Here is a 10807-nt window from a genome sequence, read left to right on the forward strand (position 1 = left end):
TGCTGAATCCCGGAGTTATTTTATTTTATTTTAAAGATTTTATTTATTTTTAGAGAGGGGAAGGGAGGGAGAAAAAGGAGAGAAACATTAATGTGTGGCCGTCTCTCATGGCCTCCTTTATTGATTTCTTCTTTGACATATTGGCTGCTTAGGAATGTATCCATGTATTTGTGTTTAATATCCATGTATTTGTGAATATCCCAAATTGCCTTCTGGGAAATTGTTTAATATCCATGTATTTGTGAATTTCCCAAATTGCCTTCTGGGAAATTGTTTAATATCCATGTATTTGTGAATTTCCCAAATTTCCTTCCATGTATTTGTTTAATATCCATGTATTTGTGAATTTCCCAAATTTCCTTCTGTTACTGAATTCTAATTTAATTACATTGTGGTTTGAAAACACACTTTGGATGATCTCAATCATTTTAAATTTATGAAGACTTATTCTATGTCCTAGCATATGATTTCTATTGGACACTGTTCTGTATGGAGAATGCCTATTCTGCTGATGTTGGATAAAGTGTTTTATTCTGTTAGTTTTACTTGGTGTAGAGTGTTGTTCAAATATTTATTTTCTTGTGGATATTTTGTCTAGGTTTTCTTTTTTAAAAAATTATTCTATTGTTGTTCAATTACAGTTGTCTGCGTTTACCCTCCATCATTCCCCCCACCCCAGCCATCCCCACCTCCCTCCTTTGCTTCCACCCACCCCCTTTGGTTTTGTCCATGTATTCTTTATAGTTGTTCCTGAAAACCCTTCCCTCCTTGTCCCCATTATCTCCTCCTACCTCCTCTATCGTTACTGTCAGATTGTTCTTAATTTCAATGTCTCTGGTTATATTTTGCTTGCTTGTCTGTTTTGTTCATTAGGTTCCAGTTAAAGGTGAGATCATGTGGTATTTGTCCCTCACCTCCTGGCTTATTTCACTTAGCATAATGCTCTCCAGTTCCATCCACGCTGTTGGAAGGGTAGGAGCTCCCTCTTTCTTACTCCTGTGTGATATTCCATTGTGAAAATGTACCAATGTTTTTTGACCCATTCATTTACTTATGGGCACTTAGGTTGCTTCCAGCTATTGTAAATTGTGCTGCTATGAACATTGGGGTGCATAGGTGCTTTTGGATTGGTGTTTCAGGGTTCTTAGGGTATAATCCTAGCAGTGGAATTCTACTTACTATTAAAAATATGGTATTGACATATTCAAATTTTGTTTAATTGTCTATTTTTCTTTTCAATTTTGTCAGTTTTGCTTTATGTATTTTGAAGTGCTATTGAGGTATATTTGGTTATAACTTTTATATCTTCTGGATGAATTGATACATTATCATTACGGAACTTCCTCTTCATTTCTAGTTACATTTTTGTTTTATAATCTGTTTTTATCTTTTTAGACATAAGCAGAGCAACTCCAGTTCTCTTCTGTTTATTGTTTGATGGTGGTTTATCTTTTCAACTCATTTGTGCTTAGTGGACAGTTTAAAAAATGATTGCAATGTTATTTATTCATAAATGATCATATAATACAATTCACTTTTTTCTTTGGATGTACAGCTTTATGATTTTAACCACACAGGTAGATATGTGTAACCATGCCCAGGATAGCATAAAAACAATTCTGTCACCCCCACCAAACACACGTGCATTGCTTCTTTATAGTTCACCTGTTCTGCAAACCCACTCCCTAGCACACAATGATATTCTCCTTAGTGGAGGATTCTTATTATATCATCATCATCATCGTCATCATCATCACTATTATTTGACACTTGTTTTATTGATTAGCCACTGATGACAGTCTTCTTCATTCTCAACCCTTCTGGAGTTTGGGTTGAGTCACATAACCACATTAACCTGAGGAGTTTAGGGCAGGTTAATGGAAGACTTTCTAACAGGCTTCCTTCCTTTGGGGACCCCCAGATGAGCTCAAGGCTTAGAGGAAAATGAAACTAGTCCTTCCTTCCATGCCAGCAGAAAGAGAGACACTTACCTTCCGACTGGCTGCAGAGGTGGAGGAGCAGCAGTGACATCAAAGCAGCCAGGAGCAAACATTACTTGCTGGGCTGTACTATTGGTTAGAGTCCTGTTAATGAAGCAGACTCTGAGAAGAGTTGATTCAAAATGAAGAGGAAGCTGAGACCTGAGCCCCTTTTAAAAAAGTCCTCACTTGAGGATATGTTTATTGATTTTAGAGAGAGAAGAAGGAAGAGAGAGTGAGAAATATGAATTCCATATGCCACGTGGGATAGAACCCACAACCTAGGCATGTACCTGGATTGGGAATTGAACCCACAACCTTTGGGTGTATGGAATGATGCTCCAAACAACTTAGCCACCTGGTCAGGATGAGGCTTGAATGTTTCTTAAGGGTTGGTATTTGCCACAGAAGTTGGAGATACTTCTACAGCATTGTTATGTTACCTGATCTGAAAGGTAGCCTAGAAATTCAAGATCTTGGGTGACAGGTAAACACAAACTAGCAATTATAAATGGTTCTTGGGTATGTCTGGAATCCTCCCCCTCTCTGATTGGCTTTGGAAAGCAAATAGAGTATAACAATAGGAGTTCTGGAATGTTCCTTTGCGGGGCTGACCTTTGTACTACTGCTAAGCCATGTCCTCTCTTTTCAGAGATAAAAGATTTGATTAAAACTGGATGGGAATCTTTGAAGAATTAACAGGATTTTCCCCTTTCCTTCCCTTTCCCACTTTGACCTTCATACTTTCCCAACAAGAAGAGGAAGGCAGGAAGTTTTCCCTGTGGGTTTTTTCTTTGTGACGACAGGATGGGGCAGGTCTATCGATGGGGAAAGCCCCGTGGGAGAACACGCCTTGTGTGTACATTCCCAATAATTGCTATAAGTAGTGCCATCTAAGTCTCAGGTTGCTACCAGAGTTCAGCAACTCTCCCAGGGCACTGGGTACTCAGCACCGTGCACATCTATCCTCTGAGCTGAAGATGATGAACAGTAGCAAGTGTTTGCTCCTGGCTGCTTTGATGTCACTGCTGCTACTCCACCTCTGCAGCCAGTCGGAAGGTAAGTGTCTCTCTTCCTGCTGGCATGGAAGGAAGGACTAGTTTCATTTTCCTCTAAGCCTTGAGCTCATCTGGGGGTCCCCAAAGGAAGGAAGCCTGTTAGAAAGTCTTCCAAAAGGATCAATGGGAGTTGTCAGCTTATTGATAAATGAAGACAGGAAGGGTTCTTGCTGCTTGTCAGGCTTTTTCCTCTGTGCTGTCAACCCCTGCAGATTTTGGGGGGGTAGGAAGCCTCAGAGAGATCCCTGAGCTCCAGCATTCTGCCAAAGTGCTATTTCTGGGAGTGATGAGAATTGGGTAATATTACCAGTGAATGGAGTCATTCTGAAATGTAAGGAGTGCTTTCACTTCCCCAACTTTCTCATCTCCCAACTAGTTTCAGTGAAGTTTAAACCTCATCCTTTGTAGCACCTGAGTTCTTCATTTTTGCAAGGCCTCTGGGATATCTCTTGCCAACTTTGTGATATCTTTTATCCTTGTCTTACATCTGATTATAATGTGACTTGGATGAATGTCCAAGTAGTGCTTTATTGCTATAGAGAACACCACTTTTAGCAGCAGGCACATTCCTAAAAATGCACCTGTGGGACTTTTATGAGCAAAATGAAAAACTTCCATTGTATTATAATTTCTATGATAATTTATAGAGCACTATAATAGTGCTCTAGTTCTAGCTCCTATAAAAGCATCCTTTATGAATCACATTTTCCTCTGTAAAATCTTGTCTTTCCCCTCAATACTCAGTAGCCAGATAACAGATGGAAACCTGCCAGTTTATTCATTTTCTGCATTTGCAAGTTTATCTGTGAGAGTTTCTTTGAGTGGCAGTTACTCATATTCTTGAGTAATTGTAGAGGAATGAACTAAGACAGTTTGTGTTTTCTAGTAAAGACACTCCTTTTATGACAAGTTATTTGCTTCTGCACTATATTATTGAATTCCCCACACACAAACTACTTTTTTAAGGAACTGGAAACTACGTTAAATCGGGTCTCAAAGACTCAAAGACACTGGAACTGTTCCCCCAAGTAATTTATTTACCCCATAAATCAGATTCCAGGTTTTTCACAACTACAGGGAGTTTCATAATACCTATCACAGAGGGGTCTCCTTGTGTGGACATTCCAGGTTTTTCACAACTACAGGGAGTTTCATAATACCTATCACAGAGGGGTCTCCTTGTGTGGACTCAAAACCTTTCTTTTCTTTTTAGCAGCAAGCACCTTCGACTGCTGCCTTCGGTACACAGTCCACATGCTTCGTGCCAGAAATATCAAGAGCTTCTCAAGGCAGTTTGCCAATGAAGCTTGTGACATCGATGCAGTCATGTAAGTTATTAATTGATTTTAACTCAGTGGTACCAGGGGTACATGGGAATTTCAGGAATAAAATGTTTTTGCCTGTTTTGGCGTTTCATTCGGAAATAACAAATGTGGCAAAGGTAGCTCTGTTTTAGTAGTGGCTGCCTATTTCAAAGCTCACTTGTTTATCTACATGTAGACACATATATATTTTAATTTTATTCAATTTATTGGTGTATAGAATTATATAACATTCAGATGTGCAGTTCTGTACTATGTGGTCTGTACTTTGCATTGGGCATTCACCACCCAAAGCCGGACATGCTTCTATGATGACAGGAGGAGACTTGACTCAAAGCTCACTTTGGATAAGACTTAGGAGAAGGCAAAAGTTCAGTTTTAAAAAAGAAACATAGTAGGGGCAAAATCACTTTCTAAGATAAACTTATAGGCTACTAAAGTGCTATCTCAGGAAAATGTGGGAAACATAGACTTTAAAATGAGCATATTGTAACAGAAAATGGCTGAGGCTGTAAGTAAAAATTCAGAATAATTATACTGGCATGTACAATATTCTTGATATATAGAGGATATTATACTTTGGAATTATATATAATATATATGTAATATATATTATATATAATAATATATATTCTGGGACTTTATTTTTCTGCCATTGCACAGCAATTTGTTAAATTGTAGAGAAAGTCAAGGAGCATCCCTTTCATTTCTTGCATCAAGCTTTATTGGGACAGTTTTTTAAAATTTTTTTCACCTTGAAATAAATGAAATATTTAGTGTGTGGAGCAATCGGTTGAAATATGAAATTTCCGTTGTATGTTCCATGAAAAAGCCACTTGAAACTCTTTAAACACAAATCAAATTTTCTGATTTTTTCAGCTTTCACACAAAGAGAGGATTGTCCGTGTGTGCAGATCCAAAGAAGAAATGGGTGACACATGCCATGTATGTCCTCAGGTATGAAACAGTCACAATCTATCAGCCTCTTTGCAAATGTGCGGGGCAAGGGCAGTGGCCAGCGTGGTAGATCCTAGGCTTGCTGGGATTGTTCAGCCTAAGCACTGTGGAATTTTGGAAAGGGAAATTGGAGTTGGACCAGCAAAAGCAAAATTCATTTTTTCCACTTATAAAACTTTTTTATTTTTGAAAATTTAATTTTTCACATGAAGTATTACATTCCTCTAGGTGTTTGATATTCAGGAGCTGTTTGATTCTTTGACTTCATGACATTCATTTGTTAAAAACTGAGAAATAAACAGTGAGCAAGAGAACAGTGGTTCCAATTTACACTTATGATAATAGCGAGTCACATCTTATCAACAGACAGAAGCCATCGAACACCAGGGCGCTGTAGACACAGAATTTGAAGACAGAGTGCACGTGTTCACGTCCTGTTTCTGTAGCTCATTGAGCTTTGGTGGGCGGGGCTCTTCCTCTCTCAGCCTCGATGTCCTCATCTACACTCAGAGCTGCTGAGCAACATGAGATGAGAATAGGGGATGAGAGGCAATGGTGAGGTATGGGAGCCCTCCCTGCCAACCAGTTACTCTGTCATTGCTTATTTGTTTCTTCTCTTTCTCTTCACAGCCAAAATGCCAAAAAGATGAAAATCTGATGCTCTCTGGAAGGAAATTGGATACAGCTGAAGAACAAAAAGAACCCCGCTCGAGGTGGTGGGTTCATGTGCACGGCCTTGAGGGTTTATCACTTACTGATTTGTATCATCGGACTTGTCCACTTAACGAAGTTGATACCCATTGCATCCTACTTTGCTTTGTTAAGCATTGCATCAGAGTCAAGCTATTTTATGTTAAGTTATTTATGTATGTGGGCTTTGTGTATGTGTTTTGCTATTTAATAATAATTTCCCATACACTGTTTAGTACAATGTATAACATTATGCACTGGAGAACTTTTTTGCAAGCAGATCTGGTTTTTTTTTTTTAAGTATTTAACATTCTTCTGTTTATATCGTTTTTTCCCCTAAATTGTTGTAATTACCTATAAAAGATAAAAGTGATGAGAATAAATATTAAAAATAAAAGAACCAAAAATTGTTTGTTGATTGTTATATAGCATTTAAGATATATTAAAAAAATTTAAGCTATATTAGGAAATACAAACGTTTTCTGAAAAATTACATTCCTCAATCCTACCTAGTTATTCCCTTTATCTTTATCCCTCGTGGTCCAGGACTTTATTCTATATATATTATAATGAAAAAGTTTTTTTTTCATTCAAAGTCATCCAAATTAGAAATTAGAAAGGTCCTTATAGCTGAGATTCATATTTCAGTGTTTAGTAATGTAATTTTTTTCATTTTTATTTATTTTTATATCAATATTTTATTTTTTCATTTAAAATTTTTTATTATCATTTAAGCTGGTACAAACTTTTTAAAAATAACAAATTGCACCCATATACCTGCAGGATCAAAGTCTGTTGATTTAAGTCTTGGAATATGTGGATATTTTAGAAGATTTTGAGAATGCTATATCATTCTTAGATGTTCCTATGTTTAGACCATTAAAAAGGACAAAAAGGACAAAATTCTGCAAAAAAAATTAATTAACTTCAAAATGCACCAGTTTACTTTATGACTCCAGGGACAGAACAACCATTTTAACAATATCTCGAGAAATCACTTAGTTTATCACTTTATGACCAGCCAGGGCCCTAGAAATGGGCATCTCACAACAGGAATATTTCTCTACCTCAAAAGTTCTGCTGACTCATCTTTCAGCTGTTTCCCAAAAAGAATGTGACTGTGTGAAAGGTTCTTAGAACCCAAAAGAGTCTCATTAGCCAGAAGAGAGACATCAACTCTGTGAAACCTAGCAAGAACTCAGAAATAAGACAAATGGATGCTGAAATGTGTGCTTGCCAAAGTTCATGATTCGTCTCATCCCTGCACTCAGGACAGTCTGCCTCAGATTCCAAAGGCCACTGGAAAGATCTCTAGAGGCAGGAATGCTGATGACATGATGCAGAACCTAGACACCCAAATCCATAAAGCCAGGCAGAGATGCATCATTCAGTGGAGAGCCAAAAGCTGTGAGTGTCTCAATAGGCCCAGAAGATATCTCTGTGCTCAGGAGTAATCGTATTGAATCATCAGGGAAAGTATGCTCAATATCCTGTTTATTTATTCATCAAACATGGGTTTAGTACCTATTATAATGCCAGGCACTGCGCCAAAGGAAACTTGAGATACCAAGTGAGGACTTGGTCTTTGCTCCCAGGTAATCAGGGTTGAGTGTAGTTAGAAGGAGGGGATGACGGTGAACCAGCTATTGCGACACATGGTGATTAGCACTTGAATAACGAAAATCACAGGGTGCTGTAGGGCATCAGCAGTGAGGGCTTCCAGAAGGAAATCAGAAAGGAAGAATATGCCATTGAACCATATTAATAGCCAGTGTTCAATGTTCTTGAACTATGAAGATGGCATTTGTATATGGTTCAGCCCAATACTTGAGCTGAGGTACAAGGGGCCACCCAGTTGAAAAGGGAGAGCAGGGGCTGTTTGGAAATATCTGGAGACATGTTTCACTTGTCAGAATGTCTGAAGGTGGGGCACTCTAGGTGTTCAGTAGGCAGGAGATGGGAATGCTAACCTATTAAGTTACACAGGACAGTTGCACCATGAAATGTCCCACCCAATACGTCAATCATGCCACCAACTGAGCAATCCTGGGTAGAGTGGGGGTAGGGGTAGAGTAGTTGAAGATCAAATGAAACGGTTACCTCAGCTATGTGTAGTGGTTTGAACTTGAACACAGAAACACTGGGGAACCATGGAAAAAGTCAAAGCAAGAAAAGAGGCAGGTGGGATGGAAAATGGAAGCAAAGGTACCAGGGAGAGCTTCAGTGGACAAGGCGAGGAATGGTGAGCAGAAGAAAAGCCATGCAGAAAGAAGAGTGCAGAAGAGAAAGTCTGCGATTCTTGAGAATCATCCCAGACCACCCTCCCGTGGCACAGCCCCTCCAGAGAGGGCCACAGGTTGGTTGCTGGGAGGCCTCACCAGGTGAGCCCCCCAGAGCCAGAGAAGGAGCACATTTTGTTAGTGTTCTGAAGGTATCTGAATGTTTTAGGACCAGGAATACTAGTAACTACTAGCTGAGGTTCTGGAAACTGAAATTTCTAGGGCAAAAGGCCAATGCAATCATTCCAGTGTCAAGTGCATGAGTGTAAATAAGATCTACCTGGTTTAGAATGTCTTTCAAACAACATTCTATTTTCTTGTGGATCTTCTGTCTAGGTTTTCTACTTAATATTGAAAATGTGGCATGGACATATTCAAGTTCTATTGTTGAATTGCGTCATCCTCCCTTTAATTCTGTCCGGTTTTGCTTCATATATTTTGCGGTGCTATATCATCCAGATGGACTGATTCTTCATCATCATGGAACTTCCTCTTCGTTTCTAGTTACATGTTTTTGTTACTGTGGGGATTTTTAAAAACACAAAAGTAATTTCATGATCAAAGATTAAAAGATGAACACTAAATTTTTAATGTCACCAAATATCCAGTCAATGTTCCGATGTCTCCATTTGCTTAAAAATGATTGTTTTTAATTTTTTGGTAGTTTCTGTGTTTCAATGAAGTTCCAGTAAAGTCCCTGCACTGTATTTGTTGTTCCTTTTTACTTTTATCTGTGTTTGTTGTCACCAATCTCGCCCTTTTTCTTTTTCTTTTGCAATTTATTTTGGAGAAACTGAAGCATTATTTTTAAGTTTCATACCTTCTGGGTTTTGTCGATGCCATTTCTGTGCTGTCATTTAGCATGCCATCTTACTTAGAAATAGAAGTTGGGCTAAAGCTTGAATCGGGGCACAAGACCATTGCACAAGTGACATTCTGCCATGAAGTTGTCTAAACTGGTGCTAGCCACAGAAATGAAAGGGGGAGGCTGTGAGCCTGTGCTAAAGTTTTCAAGAAAAGTGAAGAACTGATCCAGATCTTTCATTCCTAACCAGAGGGCAGGAAAGTAGATGGTCAGACATGTACTTCAAAGGAAGTGATGGGGACGATGTGTAGGAATGGAGAAGTCCTATCAAGGAAGCACAAAAGTGCGGTCCTCCTCTTGCTCCTGGGCCTGTGGTTGTCTTGAGAAGACCTTAGAGGAGGGGATGTTCTTGTCATAGACTCAGGTTTCAGATGAGGGAAGGAGACGGGAGTGGAAGACGGAAGCACAGGGAAGAGTTGCCAGATCCAGATGGCACGGAGCTGAGTTGGAGGCACACAGCAGTATTGGGGTGGAAGCACTGAGAAGTAACAGAAAGGACAGATGAGGGCAAAGGTGTGGATTGGGGGGGGAATCATGTCATTTATAATAATGAGACTATTAGGCACTAAGTGCTAATATCAGTTGCTAAGATTGCTAATGTATTATCTCATTTAAACACGAGGCAGGTACTATGTTTATGTCATTGTGTGAATAGCAGAACTGAGGGTAGAGGAACTAAGGAATTTACCCACGATCACACAGGCTTTGGAGATACGATGGAATTAGTTGGTCTTACAGTTTCAAAAGGCATCTGGCATACAGGTGTCTCTGTGTCAATGAAGACGGTAGCACCTGTGGTGTCTGATGCTCCTTGATGTCAGTTCTTTTATTGGTTGTTTGTCATTCTAGCAGTCACCTATGAGCTCTGCTATTTTAGAAAGAAGTAAAGTGTTAGGATATAGGACATTTTACCTGGCATTGTGGTGACTTTTGTAAAATAAAAAACCTTAGGAAGTCTGTTTCTTCCAGGAGTAAACTACATTTGTGATGTGGGGGCCTCATTTGCTAAGAACACTGGACATATCAGACTTTTGTGCTTTTCCTTCTTGTTAAGTCATGGTTTACTGAATGAAAGCTACGTTTCCACCCATTCAATCAATAGATACTTATCGAACACCTGCTATGTGTCAGGCACTGTTCCGATCACTAGAGACAAGCAAAACAAAGTCTCTGCTTTCATATGACTTATGGAACTACAGACAAAAAACAAACAGGTGACTGAAGAAATGTATGATGCAGAAGAAAATTAAAGTGAGGAAAAGATGGCTGGGGTGGGGATGGAGTACTTCTCTGTATTTGTGAAAGCCTGTAACAATTGACTTGATTTTTTCCCAGAAATGATTCTGATGTCTTCCTCTTGGCTGAGAAAGGAACCTAGATAAGGTAAGGAAGACGAATGTGATTAAACCTACCTAAGAGGTGGTGTTAATTTTCTGAGATAAAATAGGCCCACAGAAGATGGCTGCGCTTGGCCTTGGTTTCCTCTGGCGGAAAGGTTAGGTCATGGACAAGAATCCCTAGCACTGTAAACTGTTCTTCATTGGGCTGCCTTGTTTTTTAACTTACTGAGTATTGACTCCAATATGGGGCTGAGTGAGAAAAACTTAAACATGACTTCAAACTCATTTGGTCATTTGATTCGCACCCAACAACATTA

General features: G+C 39.1%; 1 protein-coding gene across 2 annotated transcripts; it reads left to right on the plus strand.

Moving 5' to 3' along the window:
* Positions 1 to 2805: 2805 nt before the first annotated feature.
* On the plus strand, positions 2806 to 6396 carry CCL20 (C-C motif chemokine ligand 20). 2 transcript variants are annotated; one of them, XM_037029299.1, is made up of 4 exons: positions 2806 to 3038; positions 4254 to 4365; positions 5239 to 5316; positions 5947 to 6396. In XM_037029299.1, the coding sequence occupies exons 1-4, from the start codon at positions 2960 to 2962 to the stop codon at positions 5972 to 5974; spliced, it is 297 nt and encodes a 98-aa protein (XP_036885194.1). In that variant the 5' UTR covers positions 2806 to 2959; the 3' UTR covers positions 5975 to 6396. The 2 variants fall into 2 exon arrangements, with proteins under 2 accessions (XP_036885194.1, XP_036885193.1); XM_037029298.1 differs by having other exon boundaries at positions 2809 to 3038; positions 4251 to 4365.
* The last annotated feature ends 4411 nt before the right edge of the window (positions 6397 to 10807 follow it).

The sequence above is a fragment of the Sturnira hondurensis genome, unplaced genomic scaffold (assembly GCF_014824575.4).
Source record: "Sturnira hondurensis isolate 20B ecotype Veracruz unplaced genomic scaffold, ASM1482457v3 Scaffold0020237, whole genome shotgun sequence".
Taxonomy (NCBI): Eukaryota; Metazoa; Chordata; class Mammalia; order Chiroptera; family Phyllostomidae; genus Sturnira; species Sturnira hondurensis.